Below are 20,695 nucleotides of genomic sequence, written 5' to 3' on the forward strand. Positions count from 1 at the left end.
AGGCACAATCAAAATTGCGTCGTGTAAAGCCGTAATTTGCTACAACACATGCGAGAATGCGTGGATGCGAGACGGCAAAATAGCCCCTGTTCTAATTTCGTTCATGCATTCGCGCAATTCCACGCAATTTTAGAAATAACTGCAGCTCTAACCTGCGCAATTCCGTGCCCCGTGTAAAACGGCCTTTAGAGTTAGTCCCCACACTGGCGAATATTGTAAGGAGACCCAACCCCCTCCCCCCTCCCAATGGGGATACGTCATTGAGCCTGTTTTAACTTTGGCGTTTCTTATTCATTCTAAGTTGGTTATCTACGGCTCGGTTATGTCTTGAGAATGCGATCACTAGGGATCCGTCGTAAGAGTGTGGCGCGGATACCGATTCCGGGTGCGGGCGTACGTACAGGGCGGAATTAAAAGCGTGGCGTGGATGCGGATATGTGGTGAGGGAATTTGGGTGCAGGTGTCTCTTTGGTGGGTGTAGGGATATTGTGGGATTCACACGCGGGGGTGCGGTTGGCACGCCTGTTCCCACGCATTCCGTTGGCCGCCCGCCCGGCGGCCCGCCGGCGGCGTGCCCTCACGTGGGCCGCACTCGGCGCGCATACCAACGCGGAGAAGCCACGTAGGAGTGCCGCCCCAGCCTCATCTCGAAGGATCGGGTTCGAGTCCCCTAGATACGCATTCGAGGCACGGGGGGATTGCGCGCCTGGGGTAACTATTGGTATTAGAGGACCCAGGCGGTGTTCGCGTGACTATAAAGAACTTATGAACCCCACTTGTGTACCCGCCCGCGTATGAGAACCATGGAAAAGCGCTCATAGTGGCTGCTCTGCAGTCAAAAGCTTAGGCCAACATCTGAACTTCAATATTAATCCTTTATGGAGGACCTAATATAACCTAACGCGAATATTGCCGTACGCAGTATTGGCAACATTTCCGGATTAGGAATCAGTTTAAAAAGCATCTAAGCATTTAAATAAAAAATCTATGTGTAATAAATTTAATAATAAATGCATTTCCCTTGAAAATAAGGCGTAGATTCGCATAAATTATCGTGCGAGCGGAAACAAATCGATAGAATTTAAAATTATAAAAAGCGCGCGACATATCAGCTCACGAATCCATTGTAAGTCGAACTCAATGCAAAGTGGGGGGTCTAATATTATGGGACGTGAGAGAAAGCCAGCAAATGAAATAATTTAAACTGCAGTTAATTCTCTCCCTTTCTGGTGACAAGTAGGAGGAGGGCTAGCCTTATTTGGTAATGCACCCTCGCTACAGCCGGAAATAATAGACTCATAACAGATAGCATGAATGGCTCATTAGGTTTTCCTCAAATTTGGATGTAAGAATTAAAAAATATCACACTCTGATACGAAATGGCTCCATTGATGGGGTCAAGTTCATACGATACTATAATTACATTATATGTCATGATGGGGGGAACAACGTTACTGTTAACTGTCCCTGTCTTGTTAGCGTAAAAAAACTGTCGGATTTCAATTAATGTTAACCTTGGTCTGTTTGTTACTGCACATTACTCACTCCTTAAACTGTACTTGTACATATTTGTTTGCATAAATGGATCGCTCTGAATTCTGCCGCGCTGTAGACGTGCGATTTAAAATGCGTCCAAAGAAATCAAGCCATTACGGGATGGACTGGGGCCTCCTTTATGCAGTTACCCATGAGCGCAGCCCTCGAATGGCGGCGACGTTTCCTCTTGCTTTCCAAGCCTCCCCACTCGCCCTGCTCATCACGTCGAGGCCCCTAAGACAACGTCCAAGCCCCTTCAGAAGTCCGTTGGCTCGCACACTGTGGAGCGGAACCTCGTGGCCTGGGAAATGGCTTCCGATTGTTGAGTGCCGGCCGATCCGCTTGGCCGATCACATCCCGCCAAAATGTCCCGCCGTGCGCGCCCACGAAGAAAATGTTTCCCCTTGCCTATTTAAACCCTTGGGTTACCCCGGACTTTCTCACACAAAAGCACTCCCAGGTTCCCACGCAGGTACAAAAAACTGGGATGTATATGTTATCATCGGTAATATAATTGATTCTATTCTTAGGTAGGTAAATTTTAAAAGCGTGTGTTATCCACATTTGACCATGAAATATAGATTTTTACGAGGTACTCTGTTTATGTTCAATGCAGACCGATAACTTTGCCAAAATGACTTACGCAAATGCAAACATTTTTTATAATTAACTTATATTGGTAATTCATTAATATTGCTTTTTCGTTCAAATTCATTGAAAGTACATAATAAAAAAAGATTTGAAGTTAGCAAAGCTAATACGATTGGGTACTTGGCTATTCCTGAGAAGCTCACTTTTTAAAACTGCCACCACAATGTTATTTTTCGCGTCAAGTTATCGTTTTATATTTACATATGAATTTAAAATGCTAAATCATTGCAATCCAGGATTAAGGAGAAAATTTTCATGCATCATTAAACACATTTGAACATTAAACGATTTGGGTGTACGAGTGCACACTCAATGGTTAAATGGGCATCCGGCTGCCCTGGTGGTTAGAGTTTTGGCTTCCCGCGCTGCGGGTCTGGGTTCCAATCCTTGTGGAGGAGGAGATTTTTGGGATACTTCCCCCGTTGAGTAATTTGACGATCACATCAATAACTGTGTATGCACTCCGAGTACAGCAGTGCGTCCGTAGGGTGACACGTAAAGCCGTGGTCCTCTTGGTGCATTTCGATAAGAGTAGACGAGTTACATCTCCCCCCTTCTTTGACCGTCATTCAGTATTGCACCAATATTTAAGAGGTTTCCTATATTTTTTAATTGCTTAAATCAAAATATTATTACTTCTGGAGTACGCATTTCACGCTTTTAGATTTTTAAATGACGATTTCTATTTTTCGCGATTAATTGAAAAGTGAAAATTTTCAAGGGCGCGAAAACGCGACGGCTAAGTATGAATGCTGAGAAAACCCCGTGTGAAGTCATTCTGGTTCCCGCTGTCGCCGTGTGAGGTGACCTTGGGGCGAGGCTTTGAGCGCCGATATGATGCAGGCTGCCAGCAGGTAGCGCTTGGCTTATTATCATAAGGATTATTAATACCCTATCAAACGAAGGGAATTTTCCGACGACTTTTTTAATATATACGATGTTTGCAATTACCATTAAAAGCATTGAAAATGTATGAATTTGGTAGATTTTTTCACTGCGAATTTTCATTTCGGTAAACAGTAGCAATAATGGCTTGCTTCTCCGTGAAATTAGGATTGCTCTGCCCGTCATCGAGGCGACTGGTGTCATAGGCAAACCCATTTAAATTCGCGGCTGGTGACAGCATATCATGATGAGAGCCTATCTAGTGGGATGGAGTGGAGAATCCTCTATTGTAGCAAACGTGGCTGCGATTATCATCGATGAAGTTATCGTTTCGAGAGAAATAGAACCAATGCATAGAAAAAATGAGCATAGATTTCTCTCCCGAGTATTAAAAGAGCACCACTCAGGGGAGGACTAAGACCATTGTTCATTACTTCCCTTGACGTCTTGGTGGTATGAAATGCCTCTCATTGACAATAAGTCTATAGCCTGATATGCTTAGACATGTGGATTTTAGGTATTCATTAATTATTTTTTTATACCGTTTGTTTGTCTTGCAAAAAAATTCATTGGAGAACTACCAAGATTACCATGTTTCCTATTTTTCCAGAAATTCCGGGGGACGGAGGTCGTTGTTCATTACTTTCCTTGACGCCTTGGTGGTGTTAATGCCTCTCATTGACATTAGTCTATAGCCTGATATGCTTTGACACGTGGATTTTAGGTATTCATAAATTATTTTTTTAAACCGTTCGTTTATCTTGCGAAAAAAGTCATTGGGGAACTACAAAGATTACCATGTTTCCAATTTTTCCGGGATCCGGATTCCGGGGGTTGGGTCGTCCCCCTTAATCTGTCAATGACATCACTGCATCAATTAGAGGATGCTTCGTGGGCTTCACTTCTCGCACAAATGGCATCTTCCAATGATTTTCATGCTTTGTTTATTGTGATGAGGCTTGATAAATATAGTGACTCGTATTTTTCGATGCGGCACCTGCTTCTCGAAGTATCCGTCACAAAAAATCGGCGGCTATCGCAGAAGAGTTGAAAACTTCATGCAACGATGCCTACAGTGTCACTGCGCCTGTGCTATTCCTCCTCCGTGTTGTGGATCGTCCTCGCGTGGTTTGTTAATGTTTACACTCTTTCTTGCGATTTAATGAAATGATTTCTCGATCAGGGAGAATGAAATATTCTCCCTGATCGAGAAAATGAAAGAGAGCTTTCATGACTCGGTCAGGAAGATGTAAAGCAAGAGAGATAATGACGTCACCAACTCATGAAAAGTTATTGGCAACTCTCGCGGTTTCTTTATTTTTAAATGATGAGAGAACGGTTGAACGAGGAAGATTTTTTTTCGTCGTAACTTCAGCTTTCCCTTCCAACTTACTGATTCCTTCAATGAATTGCTATTTTGAGTGTGAGTGAACGATCCCATTGCAAGCAATTGCGAACGCCGGGTTTCTCTCCACCCTTCCTAGCTCGTCGTTCCTTACGGCGAAAATGACCGAAGCTATGGGCCGCTTCCTCCATATAACTATATTCCTATTTCATATGCTGTTATAAAATACTAATTTCTAGTGTGGCATCTTAGCATGCTAAAAATCAAAGTGAGGTCACTTAATATGTTATTATTCAATAAATATATTATTAATTGATTCTTGTTGTATTAACTGGAGTCGTCTGTGACGTTATTTCCATTCAATTGGTGTAATTAGACCACCGTAACAATATAAATTTGCTCATAACTCGGAGTGTAGTACAAAGAGGGGATTCAGTTTCATTTCAATGCGATTCTCATGTTATGACGCACCTTAAGTTAGCTCCTGTCAAAACGAGAGTTTAATTCGAGTTTCAATCCAGACTTTTTGCACGGAAATGCATTGATATATGAGTCTGTCGAAAATCTATCACTATGGAGTGTGATTTCCAGAAATATAGATTTATAACATGGAATTAAAATGCATGAAAAATATGGGAGCACACTTAGAATAGATTATTTAATCCGCCGTAAGTCAACTGTTGAGGAAACGACATCTTTCCACGGTTATTGCTTAAGTGATTTTGAGGAAACGTTAGGTATTTTAGGCTTGATATTGCCTGTTTAAATGTTCTGAACCTTCATGTCGATGAAAGAGGAAAATAAATTACCTCAATAACGTTTCCAAGATTTTAATGACGTCGACCCAGGCTTCGACTGTGCCACAGTCAATGGTCGCATTCAAAGGACACAAACCGGTACAAATTTCCTGCCAAACGCTTGATGGTTGCTCATCGGCCCGTAAACATGTTATGGTTTTTTTTACCGTAGGTATAGAACCGGTGCATCAGGGAGTAATTACTCATTGAGAACGGTCAATAAACGGTAGTAATCGCCTGAACGTGAGCATTATAAAGTTACGCTAAGATGACGCATGACATCCTCTTGTCCAGACGTTGTTTCCTTTTTTCGTGACGAATTTCTCATTTGAAAATTGCGCCATCACCTTTTTTTCAGCAACGAAGTTTTCAGGGATTCAAGGTTAAATCTTTGCCAACAATTTCCTGTATCTGAGGAATTTTACCCATGAGAAAAATTTGAGGTAAAACTTCAATTTTGATGTGCAGGCAAATGCTGAAAGAGTAGCCGATCGGATGTGATACCCATACGACGTTTTCTCTCAATGTACTAATTGTTACCATGAAATTTTCACGGTAAACCTGAAGATCCAAAGGAAAATAAATAAACTCAATAGTACCAGGCGAAATGTTCCGAACCTTCATGTCGATGGAGAAGGAAAATATATCACCTCAATAACGTTTCCAAGATTTTAACAACGTTGACACAGGTTTTTAGTGCACTGCATCTCTCCGGCATCTATCGATGCTAAAAAAGAATTTAATGTGAGACACGGTCTCAGGCGTTACTTTGTGGAATTGCTTCATTGTAGAATAAAATAAAATTACTTTGTTCTATTCCACACTTTATTTTAAATAGAACGACCCGGGTTTCAGCATCTAATGCTATCATCACCTGAAAATCACAAAAAGGTGATGATAGCATTAGATGCTGAAACCCGGGTCGTGCTATTTAAAATAAGGTGTGGAATAAAACAAAGTTATTTTATTTTATTCCAGAATTTAATGTGTGGCTAATTCACTAAATATATTTTTAATTGACTCTTTTTGTGCCAGATGGAGTCATCTGTGGTTTCATTTCCATTCGATTTGTGTATTTAGACCACTGAGACAGTATTAATTTGCTTATAGTATAGTGAGAGGCCCCAGTTTCAATTCAATCCGATTCTCATTCGAATGTCACGAAATGAGATGACAAAATGATATTACCAGGTTGAAGCTCTAGCGGATCGTGGTAGTTGTTGGTGTTGTTCTCTGGTATGCCCCGCGTACTTATTCGGTTTGTTGCCCGACGTTTCGTGGCCATTGCTGGTAACTTTTCCTTCGGGAAAGGTTTTAACGACGTTGACCCATAATTTTAACCTCTGCTATTTTCTGCCATATTTTGACGAGAAAAAACTAAGGGAAAGACAAGAGAAAAGAAGAAAAGTTCTTTCCCTAAGAAAAGTTGCCAGCAAAGGCCACGAAACGTCGAACAAAAAAAAACGAGTAAGTACGCTCCCGAAAATATCACCAACAGATATAACTAGGATCGTATCCATCAAGCTAGTACAGTGAACCTGACTAATTTTAAGTGTAAAATTTTAATTTTCTGCAACGAAAAGGCATAAAGTAAGCCATAAAGTTGTTAGTAATGTGATTGAATAGGTTTTTAATGAGTAATTCGGCGTGAAACGAGACCAGCAGAGCGTGAGGGGTGCGTCATCTTACATCTCCGAGTCGTTAACTCTGCACTTGTTGAGTTGCTTGACTCACAGGAAGGTGGGGGGGAGAGGAAGGCGGGGAGCGCAGCGAAGCGAGAAAGGCCATCCGATTCTTTGCTCTCGCAGACGAGACGCTGAATAATTAAATGCAGTAAAACCCCTCCAAACTTCCACCTCTGTTCAGCGGTCAGTACTCGAAACGGACATTTACTTCAGGGGTGGCAAGTGAAACGAAACGTACATGTTTCGTTTCGACCCGGAGCGAAACGAAAATACGAGTCCTGCGTTTAGTTTCGTTCCCGCACGAAATTAAAATCACCAAGGAGTTTAGTTTCATCTACATCTACATAATACCCTGCGAGCCACCTCTAGGGTGTTTGGCAGGGGGTGATCAATCACCAGCATGCAGCATGCATTTGGACTCCCACATGCACACCACACCGTCCAAAAAACGTCCCGTATAATAACAAACTATACTACTATATGCTGTTAGAAATAGAATAGATATTCAGAAACATGCTTTAAGTTTTACATAGGTTAGTAGGCTACACTACAAGTCATGCAATCTATTTACGAGGTCTATTGCTGCCGTTATAATCTCTTATTGATCGAGGAAAAAATGACATTCGGAATCTGTCTGTTCTGCAATCTATCTCTCTTATTTTATTTATATGATCTGATCTTCCGTAGTACGTTGGCGTCCGCAAGATATGGTTAACTTCGTCAGAAAAGACACTGCTCTTGAATTTATCTAAAAGGTTTAGTCTATTTTTCAATCTACGGTCCGACAGAGATTCCCATCCGAGTTTATCTAAGAGGTCAGTTACACTAACAAGACTATCGTAACGACCTTTCAAATACCTGGCAGCTCTCCTTTGCACGCGTTCTAACTCTGTTATTAAGCCTTTATTTCGACCCGGGACGAAACTTTACTCCCGGCAACGAGACTAAAATAATCGAAACTCCGCTGCTCAAATAATTAAGTTTCGATCCCGAATCTTGATTGGAGGGGGATCAGAATAAACCCATTACCTTCGACATGCGTGTAGAGAGGTTAAAATATTCTGCTTAAAAATCGAATAACCAGTATTTTCGTGGTAAAAATAAGAGTGCCTCATGCATCTAATGGCAGTTGGCCGAACCTCTACTTCATTCAACCATACTTCGTACTCGGTGTGTAGGTCGAGACTAAACTGTTTTAAGGTGAAGAACCCGGCGTCGGTATTAGCCTATTCTTAACGATGCACCACGGAGACCATGGATTTACGACCCATGCGACGGACGGAGTGCTGAGCTTGTCTTGTCCTCCATACAATATGAGACTAGGATCGGGCAGTCTCTGAAAATTCTCTGCCACCGCCGGGATTTTAACCCGAGTCCACTGGGTGGAAAGCCAGCACTCCAACCACCACACCAAACCGATCCCATTCCTCTAATGAATTGCGATTTTAGAACGTAAATTAATTAACTCACCTAATTCCACTCATACTATCAAATGCGCGACCGGGGTATCACCACTAGTGGCGCAGCGAGGGGGGGGGGAGTTTCGGGGGATGAACCCCCCCCCACCCCCCAGAGCTCAGAGAATTTTAAAATTTAATCCATTTTACTTAATTGGACTAATATTACTTATGGAATAATGTAAGGATTATAAAAATATCCCTCAGAAGGTCGTAAAACTTACCATTTTAAACCATTTATCTTAAAATTTTCTGGGGGAGGGCAACCGCACCTCTCGCTTCCCCTGGTGAGTTTTCCATACCCCCTAACTCCCCAGTATTAGATGTGCCTGAAACCCCCCCTAGCATCAATTCCTAACTGCGCCCCTGATCACCACAGCGAGGGTGGATCGGGTTGGTGTGTTGGCTAGAGTGTTGGCTTCCTACCCGGCGGGCTCGGGTTCAAATCCCGGCAGTGACAGAGAATTTTCAGAGACTGCCCGATCCCTGCTTGAGTGTTGTGTGGAGGAAATTTCAAGCGCAACACTCCGTCCGTTTGGTGGTTCTTCGAAAGGTCGCCGTGCCACAGGGGCTGCACGGGTTCGCCCGATTGCAAATAGCGGCTGGTCGATCGAGAGCCTTCCTCGAGGTCCATCTCTCGATGACGGGGTCACGTCACCCCGTAAATCTGAGTTGGAGGGTCGTGTCTCGGAGGGACGGTGGTAGTGTCACTCTAAGACGGGGTTTGGGGGATGCTGAGGCAAATCCCGTCCCCGTCTCGAACAGGTACCAGTTGCTGTCGGATGGAAACTCCGAGGTGCCTGACGTGCCTACTCCTACCCCGAAACCGGCACCTAGGAAGGGGCGTCAGAGTGGGAAGGGGGGGATCATAGTGTTAGGGAGTAGCAATGTCCGTCGTGTGATGGTCCCGTTACGGGAGAGGGCAGACCGCGAGGGTGTAAGCGACCGTGTAACGTCATGGTGCATCCCTGGTGGCGGTGTTCCTCAGGTGACGCAGGCGGTTGGTGCGGCGGTACGGGGCACGAAGTGCTCCAGACTGCGGGTCGTGGCTCATGTCGGCGTCAATGATGCCACCTTCCGTGGATCTGAGGAAATTCTAGATTCCCTCCGGGATCTGAATTCCGAAGTGAAGCGGGTGGGTGGGACCATTGGAGTCGGCATTGAGCTTTCGATTTGTAGTCTTGTCCCGAGGATCGATCGTGGTTCTCTGGTTTGGAGCCGAGTGGAAGGCATAAACCAGAGGCTGCGTCGTTTCTGCACGGACATCGGAGCCTCCTTCGTGGACCTTAGGCCGGCAATCCGATCGTGTCGGATCCCTCTGAACCGCTCGGGAGTCCATTACACGGCCGAGTCGGCTAGTCGTGTAGCGAGTAGCATATTTGAGCACTGCAGGTCTTTTTTAGAGTAGAGAGTAGGGCAGAGTGTAGATATATTAGTGGGTTGAAAAATAAGGGGGTAAGTTCAAAACTTTTCACAGACAAAGATTCTTCCAGAAATGAGAATAGAGAAGTAGAGAGAAAAATCAGCGTTTCAGGTATTACATTTAAGCACGAGAAGCGTCAGTCGAGCAACACGTTCAAAGGCAGTCAAGGCTCAAGTCATTTTGATAGTGTGACAATAAGACATGCATTTCCATTTATCAGCGGTATAGAGCCTGTGAATAGTCTATTCGACAAAAGCAAATCAGAATTATTCCCGAATCGCAATATTACTACTTCCGAAGTTTTAATCGTGGCTGTGGTTAATTGCCGTAGTTTAAGAAATAAGATTCCCGAATTCCACCATTTAATTCATAGTACGAAGTGTAACGTCATTTTTGGAACAGAAAGTTGGCTAACAGATGATGATTCAGACAATGAGATCTTCCCAAAATCGTTCACTGTTTATCGGAAAGATAGAATTAATCGAGTTGGGGGCGGAGTTTTTATAGCTGTAAAGAATTCAATCGTCAGCCAAGCGATAGCCGTAACTGAGACCAGCGTTGAATCTGTGTGGTGTTTAATTAAATGTCCAAAATTCAAAACTATTTTATTATGTTCGCATTACAGACCACCTAACTCAGATATAACGTCAATGTTGGATTTTCAAAATCAAATAAACAGCGTAGCATCCAAATATCCGGAAAGAAACTTGATTGTGGGTGGAGATTTCAACGTACCTTCTATAGATTGGGAGACTTATAGCTTCATTCCTGGTGGGAGGGATAAAGTGATCTGCGAGGCTTTATTACACACTTTCACATCTAATTCATTGTTTCAAATAGCATCCGCACCAAACAGAGGAGAAAATATTCTTGATTTATTAGCGACAAATATACCACATCAGGTAATAAACGTTGGCACTGTCGAAGGAATAAGTGACCATAGGGTAGTAACTGCAAAGTTTTCTCTAAATACCGCTGTAAACTTTAAAAAAGAGCGTAAAGTTTTCATTTTTAAAAGAGCTAATTTTGATGGGTTTAAGAGTCATATGAAAAATGCTTTCCCCGAGTTTCAAGAATCAGTATTAAAGTTAAATGTAGAGAATACTTGGAAAGCTTTTCTTTCGCTCGTAACTTCGGGAATAAATAGCTTCATCCCTAGTAAAATAGTAAAAGAAGGCAGCGAACCGAGATGGTACGACGCGGAAGTGAGAAAATCATTGAGGCGACAGAGAGCGTGTCATGCTAAAATGAAAAAAGTCAGCACGGATTTATCCGCTAATGAACGCGAGCTAATAATTAAAAAATATAGGATGACTAAAGCCGCCACGAAGGAAGCGTTCAGGAATGCGTTCACGAATTTTAAAAGAAAAACACTAGTAGAGCAGTTACAGGATAACCCAAAAGCATTTTGGTCATATGTTAGGGAAGTTCAAGGTAAACGATCTACCGTATGTTCGCTGAGAAACGACAATGGAGATGTGTTGACAAGCAGTTACGATAAAGCCAATTTATTAAATTCCTACTTTAAGAGCGTGTTCACGGAGCCTTCCGAAAACTCACCCGAGACCGATGACAATCCCTGTCTACATAAGATGGCTATTGACATTAGTACGCTCGGAATAGAAAATATATTGAAATCGCTTAGTCCAAATAAATCACCTGGTCCAGACGAAATCCCTTCTCGCGTATATAAAGAACTAGCCTCAGAACTTGCCCCCTACTTGCAGTTAATATTCAGTAAATCCATCAAGCAACACGAAGTACCTAATGACTGGAAAATCGCTAATGTAACGCCTATATTTAAAAGTGGAGACAAGGAACAGCCATCTAATTACAGGCCGATATCTTTAACGTCCATCTCTTGCAAAGTCCTTGAACACATCGTAGTCAGCTCGGTAATGAAACACCTAGACGCGCAAAACTTATTAATGGGAACTCAACATGGATTCAGGAAAAGCAGATCCTGCGAAACTCAGTTAGTGCTTTTCGCCCACGATATTTTAGTCTCCGGGGAAGACAACATTCCAGTAGACGCGATTTTTCTTGATTTCAAAAAGGCATTTGATAAAGTACCCCACGGAAAGTTAATAATAAAACTGAAATCTTATGGTCTAGACGAAGATGTCATTTCCTGGATTAGAGAATTTTTGAGCGACCGCGTCCAAAGAGTAGTATTAGACGGTGCAGTCTCCAATGAGGTTAGAGTGACTTCTGGCGTTCCTCAGGGTAGTGTCATTGGCCCACTCCTATTCCTTCTTTATATAAACGACATTGGCGAAGTAGTGCAGAGTAAGTTACGATTATTTGCAGACGACGCTGTAGTTTACAGAGAAATCCGTTCCAGCAAAGATATAGATGAACTAACGAATGACCTTGCTGCTATCCAAGCTTGGTGCGATGCTTGGCAGTTAGAATTAAATTTGGAAAAATGCGTCGTAATGAATTTCTGGAAAAAGAATAACTCCCTACAGCGTAACTATGTCATTCGGGGCACGCAGTTTAAGGCTGTTGAATCTGTGAAATATCTAGGGGTTAGACTCAATAATGATCTATCGTGGAATAAACATATTCGAGAAATAACCGGTCAAGCTAATCGTAAAATGGGTTTTGTTAAAAGAATATTAGGAAAGTGCGACGACAAAGTGAGAGAAATTAGCTACTTTTCCCTCGTTCGACCACATTTGGAATACGCTGCCAGTGTTTGGGACCCTCATGAAAAAGGCTTAATAACAGAGTTAGAACGCGTGCAAAGAAGAGCTGCCAGGTATGTGAAAGGTCGTTACGATAGTCTTGTTAGTGTAACTGACCTCTTAGATAAACTCGGATGGGAATCTCTGTCGGACCGTAGATTGAAAAATAGACTAAACCTTTTAGATAAATTCAAGAGCAGTGTCTTTTCTGACGAAGTTAACCATATCTTGCGGACGCCAACGTACTGCGGAAGATCAGATCATATAAATAAAATAAGAGAGATAGATTGCAGAACAGACAGATTCCGAATGTCATTTTTTCCACGATCAATAAGAGATTATAACGGCAGCAATAGAACGCGTAAATAGATTGCATGACTTGTAGTGTAGCCTACTAACCTATGTAAAACTTACTGCATGTTTCTGAATTTCTATTCTATATTCTATTTCTAACAGCATATAGTAGTATAGTTTGTTATTATACGGGACGTTTTTTGGACGGTGTGGTGTGCATGTGGGAGTCCAAATGCATGCTGCATGCTGGTGATTGATCACCCCCTGCCAAACACCCTAGAGGTGGCTCGCAGGGTAATTTGTAGATGTAGATGTAGATGTCCGTCGGATGGCACGTTAAGCCGTGGTCCCCTTGGCGCCTTTCGTTAAGAGCAGGCTAACGCCGACGCCGGGTTTCTCTCCACCCTTCCTTCCACACCCTCCCCTCATGGCGCAAATGACCTCAGCTGTCGGTCGCCTCCTCCAAATACCATACCATACCACAGCGAGGCATCGTCTGGTGACCTTAAATGAGCAAAGCTGGATGGTGTGTAAGGGACAGGTGGAGAAGGAAGTATTTTTTTAATTTCATTTTAAGGTCACCAGACTGGTGAAAATGTACCTCACGATGCCACGCTCCGGTGAAATCCGTGTCGGGCATGGTTAATTATCTGTAGACTTGTTGTGTTTTTATTTTTATCACCATTGTCGTCTTTTCCTTGATTTACTCGAGTAGTTTTAAGGCTCTCGTCTCACAATTATTACGACATGTTCATCCACCACCAATCTTAAAGATGGAAAAAGCTATATCAAAAACGACATGGTCAATCAGGAATTCAAGATAAGATTCTTAATGAGACTAGTACCACACCTATATTATCGAAAAATCCACGTTATCATAATCCACTATCTTTATTGCACCTTGTTTATGAGTCAGAGCCAACTCGGACCAAATCTGGACATAAAATAAATAAACCGATCTTATTACCAGCTTCATACCAGGGGTGCCGACTTACAAAAAATATTGGGGGGGCCCAAACCGGGGACCCTGCCCCGGTAAATTTTATAAGTAGCGAATTTTAAGTTTTTTAAGCATTTTAGAAGAGTCATATGATCAACATTAGAACCCTTATCACTCGAATCTCGAAATCTGGACACTACGGGGAAAATTGACAAGCCTGACACATTTTTTCCTCACATCTGTAACGAATTTTTGGGGGGGCTCGGGCCCCCTCAGGCCCCATGGAGTCGGCGTCACTGCTTCATACTCACATTCTCATTGATTCCGTAATGATATCTTAACCTAAAAGTACATTTAAATAAATAGTTATAACTAAATATGTTAATATTTTTAACACTACCGAGTTACTAAGAAAGATGTTTATCAAATGACTACGTCCTAGGATTTCAACCTTCCACGTTATTATTTACACACACTAATAGAATTTTCACCGCCACAAACGAGACTCTTGACTTGTCAGGTCCACGGATTTTCCAAGCCGGAAACATTACAGCATCGATTTTAGGCGGTGGCGGATCCAAAGAGGGGCCACGGAGGGCCATAGCCCCACCCGGGGAATCCAATTAACACTCGATAAAATGGCAATTTTATTCAATTGTCGAATATATAACAGGAGAAGAGAGTCTTCTAACTGTTTTCTTCCTTTGTCCCTATCTTGGAACCGCCATTGATTGAAGGGTGGAGCGTTACTTAATTTTGAAGAGAAAGGAGCTCAGTCCTTCCTCTGACGAAAGTATAATTCGAAACATGTACTTTGCGATGCCGCTGAACTTCAGGTAGAGTATCGCGCACTAGGGTAAAGTTATTTACACATATGATGATTTATCATGAAAAATTTGTCCCTCCTCCGGGATTTGAACTAAGAACCTCCAAACTACCGTTCAGGTAGGAAGTCGTAGAGGAATTCGTAAGCTTTATCGTAGGTAGATAAGCAGTCTTTAAGGAATCGTCGGCAATGCGTAATAAGTGTAAACATCAGGCATATCAGGAGGCCGAACTGTTTTCTCGCATGACAGGGGAAGAGTGAAGTTCATTATGGAATGACTTTATGCGGCAAAGGTCCGCCATCGTGCCTCGCGAATGAATTCTAAAGGCCGTTTTACACGGAGCATGTACGCACGCAGATAAGAACTACATCAATTTCACGGTAAAATAGTTCTCGGATAATAGGTCAAATGTATGTGATGCAAAAAAGTTTTAGCCAACGTTTAAGTTTATTTTAAACTATCATCAGGGCTATGAAAGAAAACATGAGAACAATATAAAATACAATGATATCCAATATTTTTGCATAAATAAATGTTACGATGGAAGTTTTTTCATAATAATATAATTAAAAAATATATTATTAAATTATATTATTGTAAAACACTTCTATCGTAACATTTATTTATGTAAAAATATTGCATATCATTGTATTTTATATTTTTCTCATGTTTTCTTTCGAAGCCCTGATGATAGTTTAAAATAAACTGAAACATTGGCTAAAATGTTTTTGCATCACATACATTTGACCTATTCTCCCAGAACTATTTTACCATGAATTAAACGAGGTCAAGATAAGAAGAAAAAAATTAATTACATCAATTTATTATTATGGCATGCAAATGCGCGAATGCACTAACGAAATTAGAACTGCATTTTTCTTTATTTTCTGCATTTTTCATTCTAGCATGCGTTCTAGCAATTCACCGCTTTACACGACGCAATTTTGACTGCGCCTTGACACACACGTCAGCTTGTGTAATTTCATGCTCTTTGTAAAACGAGCTTATTGCAGGCGCGTGGCCGAGACCGCAATATTCAGCACACTACGCGCAAAGGAGTTTGCAAGCAATTCGCGAAACAGAGCGTGCTCGCTGGAGATTTCGACGCGCGCTACCTAACTCTTTCATCCCGGATCAACAGGAGCGCTTCAATAAGACAGTTTTCGCAATCACAGTGAGAAAAAACTTTTACACTCAAGGCATATCATTCGGAAATATTAATACGGTTTGAAATGAAAATAGTCAGCTTCATTTGAAAAAACGAAGTTAGTGACCTTATTCTAACCAGGAAATGGGGAATATTTTACTGTAAAACGCTGTTTTATGAGAGCCGTGAGCGACACATAAAATTATGAATAGCTTCAAAGATGAACATACCATAGTTTAAATTAATAGCGTTAGATTATCTTGTGTCTGTTGAAGTTGATAGTGGGTGAATTATCTTTGTGGAAGTTATGCATGATAGAATAAAGTAAAAGCACGTGGAACACGTCGAAACCGGTTGCAAAATATTAAAATTGTGTGGAGTGTACGAAGCGATTTCAATTTATTCTATCTTGCGTCTTTTGACAAACAAATAATGATTTCATTAATAAGACAGCGCCAGGAAAATACGATATGGCATTTAGACCGAAATAAGTTAAAATCAAACCAATACCTGCGCTTTGTTCTTCAAAACGTAATTACCCAAATTTCCTTTCTCAAGGTTTGCACTGATACTGCCCGTTGCTCGACATACAGATACGATTCAGAAAACGAAAATGATATCACTCCTATAATTAACGAACAAAATAATTAAAGCAAAGATTTAACTATTAGCGTGGAGGTAGCGTAGAGGTAAGCGTAAGCCAGTGAATATAGGATGATTGAAGAGAATGTGGAGGCTACGTTAAACACACTCATTGACATTCCCTAAGGACTGGACCCGAGTTAAAAATACGACCTCAATTTTAGTCCAAACATAGTTTTTTTCCTGGAAATGTAGGGGTATTTCATTCCTTCCCCTCTTGTTTATTTGGGGCGTTGTCAACCGATCAGCGCTTGGTTGACAAAATTTCGTTAAAAATTGGCTTAATAATGTCAAATTATTGCTATTTTGCTTATAACATGGAATATATCAATTTTGAACAAACAAAAAATTGCTTTGAAGTTAAATCACAAAAAAACTACTAATTTTATCCAGTTTTTTTTTCAAAATATCACTTAAAAGTTAAATCACAAAAGAACTAATAATTTTATCCACTGTGTTTTTTATCCGATAAACCGTTGATAGCTAACGAGTTTTCATCAATAAAGATAATAAATAGCTATTTTTGTTCCATTTTTGCAATGCCGTCTCACGTAATTTTGTGTTAAAAACCTAAGATTTGGATATAGTACCCAAAAAGGAGAGGAAGAAATCAAAATCAAATTTTCGAGATGAAACCAAAAATGTCCTCAATCATTCTAAAAACATCTTGACTGGACTACACAACCATCCGAAAAGGAAGTGGCACGAGCCCTCGCGGATTCACTATCAAATTTGGGGAGACATATCTACCATCATATGTTGCCTCAATAGATTAACGTCCATTCAAATGCATAACCTACCTTGTTCCCCATGCCAATGAAATATCTACACGTGATTCTGACGATAATATTCATGCCAGGACAATACTTTGTGAAAATAAACTAATAAGCACTAACTCTGCATTGCTCAAGCATTAAGCCCACAGAGAGCAATAAGTCCGAAATATATCCATAATTGTAGGCCCAGAAGCTTCTAACAATCACGCAGATTTTTATTCAGCATACCAGTTTCAAGTACAAGTGTTTATTTTTCTTGAAACTGTAGATGAGATTTATGAAATACTGAGAAATAGTATCATTGAGCAAAATGAGAGAAATTGTAAATTGCGAAATGCACGTTGCGAATGATTTGTAACTAGTTACAAGGACAGGCAAAGCGTTTTTTTCCGCCCTCATATTAGGATACATCATTCCTCGATGAACAGCGACTCCTGAAATATGGCACGTTGTCAAATTAAGATTCTACGTCATTTGGCGCAGTTTCGGCCATATCTTGAGGTCCTAAATACGTGTGTCACTTTTCGACTTCACCTCCGTTGTTTACTGTTAGATAAAACTGAGGGCATAGTGATGAGCACTGAGATTGATGCTGCTTCAGATTTCTTTAGCATACTAGACAAGAACAAGGAAGAGAAGACATGACTACAGGACAATAGAATTGGATTGCATTTCCAGATTTCACTATGAACAAGGGACACCAGCAAACGGGTGTCATCAGGGTTTCACGAAACCATGAATACATTCAGCAGCCTTCATTAAAATTAATTTCACGCGAACCAGATTCTTTATCATAAGAAGATGATTCCTCGTGAATACTGAAGAAAAATAAAAAGGAATATGAAATAATAAAAGGAGAAATCTAAAGTTGTCAGGGAACTATAGGAGAAATTGTTCCAGAGATGATCCAGCTAGTCGCAAAAAACTGTGCTGAAATGGAATTCCAGGAAATAATGAGTAAGTCCTATGAAGACATATTGTTTTCCTCGAGCGAGGGAAGAAAACAATAGCATTCACCGTGATATCCTGGCCTTCCACGAGGCTGTGTACTCGTAAATAGTTCAATTCCTTCTGATATTCCGAATGATATGTTCAATGATACTAACAGGTGGTTAGCTAAATATTTTGCGTCGTAGTCGGCTATGGGTGAAACTACTTCTGCAGCCGTATAAATGGTGAATTATTGATGACAACTAACCCCTCACATGCGAAATGGTTGCGCCTATTACTTCATGGGAACGCGTCAATCCTTCCTAACCGGTTTATTTTCGCGACGAATCACTTGTTGAATACTTACGCTACCAATTTGAGATTTGCACAGTTAACAGAATGGGCTGTATTTATCACATGTCTCCATCCAAAGGAAATTTTACGTTGGTATTTATTTCATTTAATTTTTTCGTCTATGACATACGGGCAAATGTTAAAGGGGGTTGATACACATAATCTGAAAATTTCAATATGAAAGCAAAATTTTCAATGGTGTACTCATTGGTAGCAGCGAACATGGACAAAATATGCCCGTTGCAGCGAAGGTTTTGCGTCCTCTTAAACTGTATAATAATGCACAAGGATAACGATGCCAAACTCCCTGGAGATCCTTCGCAGGGCAACACGCAGACAATGATGATGGTGCAGGCAGTGTGAAGGGAATCCAGAATCGCCTCGCAGAATGCCCAGGGGACCGTGTCTTGACGTCCTATACGACGGACGGCGTGCTGAACTTCAAGGGCCCTCCACACGGGAACTATCTCGCTGACGAAATCAAGGATATTATGAGGCATCTCTTGCACTGCAGTAGAAAGGACGATGGACACAAAATCAGGGAGATAGATTCGAGAATGGAGAGGTTCAGAAATTCATTTTTATCGAGAATCATGAAGACCACAACAGAATTTACCGCGTTTAAATATGGTTTCATATTAGACGGTTTAGTTAATTGCCATTTATTTACTTATTATTTCTGAATAATATGTCCAGTGGCCTTAATTAGTCGATGCGTGCGTAGGTTTTCTTGCATGCCCCGAGTGAGTGTTGCACGTTCATCTCGGCCAAAGTACTATGGTAGGCTCTCAAGTAGGCTTCCGCGGAGATTATGACGGTAAGCGGCGGTTCTTCCGGGTCTCCTTCCGTGTATATCCATTTTACTGGACAATATTTCGCCAACTTTCCAACATAGGCTTTCTCAGATCCACTGAAGACTTCAGTGGACCTGAGGAAGCCAACTGGAACGTTGGCGAAATATTGTCCAGTAAAACGGATAAACACGGAAGGAAACCCGGAATAATCGCTGCCTACTACGGTTGGTTGAGGATTGAATTCCCAGGTACGTTAAGAGTCGAAACGATGTTTTAACCGGCGCAGCGAATCTACTACAAGAGTTAGGATGGGCACTATTTTCTGAAAGCCGCGTCTTTTAAATCTTATAATTAATGTGTTAAGTAGCATTCAGGGTGAAAAATAAGGAGACGCAGTCAAGTACACTTTAAGGATGAAAATTGCATGCATGGCGAGAGCAAACCCCAGCCACATAGCTGCACGCGGGTAGAAAAATACTCATCCCCAGCCGTACAACCTAGAGATGGCTCGTGACATCATGTTCCGCGTTCTCCATGCTTCGCCACCGCCGGGACTCGAGCCCGGGCCCACGGGGATCCGTGCACTCACCTCCAGATGGACTCGGCCCGTCTCGTCGTGCACCCAGAAGAGGGCGAGGTCGGCGCCCGCCATCCCGCCGCCCCTCGCCGAGAATCCGAGGCCCACGTAGCCGCGCGTGGCCGCCACCACGCGGAACGACACCGCCTCCCGTCGGGACCACCACTCCACGCGCACCAGGCCATCGGCAAACACCACTTGGCCCGCCGCTTCTCCAGCCACCGCCTCGCCGCCCACCGCACCGCGGGCTATCGCCACCAGCACGAACAGCCACAGGGACCGTGGCGACGCGCCCACCGCCATGTTGCGACTGCCAGCTGCGGCCTCAGCCACCCGACCCCCCACCTCCCCGCGCCCCCCCTAGCTCCCGCCGAAAGTGCCCAACCGGCAACGCAGCCTCCCCGAAGCGCGCCTTCCGCGGGGAGGGCCGCGGTTCGAGCCCCTTTCGAGACCGAGACACGACGAGCACGATCGTGAGCGCTTCTAGTCGGTGCGATTCTCAGGGGCTTGTAAGAGGTGAGGCTCAGGGGGCCAGGTTCCCCCTCGGAAATTGCGAAAATAGTTAGCAATTAAAATAAAAAAAGAAGGTACGTAGACTAAATTAGTTTATCGGATCATTCGCGAGGGCATGGCCGCGGCATGCAGTGATAAGCATTCATTCAAATTATCATTCTCGCTGATTGATAAATAAAAGCTATGAGGAGAATATAACGGTGTGTCCGTGAGGACTCTTGCCCCCTCCGAAATGAAGATCTTAATACGGCACTGGGTGTGATTCAGAGGTGCGCGCCACCGCGCTGCCGGCACAGGTAACTAACTTGTTTGCGCTGCCGCCGAGACTGCTGAAAAGCAGATCGTGATCCTCCAAGAATATACTCAGCTATACGATCCATACACCTTATTCGGTCTTATTTTTTACCTTCGTAATTCTTGGAACTCAATTAC

The 20,695-nt window shown here is 42.4% G+C and overlaps 1 protein-coding gene across 1 annotated transcript in view; it reads right to left on the reverse strand.

The window, feature by feature from the left end:
- LOC124171321 (MOXD1 homolog 1-like) overlaps positions 1 to 20,066 on the reverse strand; it is a 66,106-nt gene extending 46,040 nt beyond the window's left edge. The window contains exon 1 of the mRNA XM_046550468.1: positions 19,763 to 20,066. Coding sequence (XP_046406424.1) covers positions 19,763 to 20,053 — 291 coding nt within the window. The 5' untranslated portion in view covers positions 20,054 to 20,066. The remainder of the gene's footprint in view (positions 1 to 19,762) is intronic.
- Positions 20,067 to 20,695: the final 629 nt, after the last annotated feature.

Source organism: Ischnura elegans, chromosome X (assembly GCF_921293095.1).
Source record: "Ischnura elegans chromosome X, ioIscEleg1.1, whole genome shotgun sequence".
Classification (NCBI taxonomy): Eukaryota; Metazoa; Arthropoda; class Insecta; order Odonata; family Coenagrionidae; genus Ischnura; species Ischnura elegans.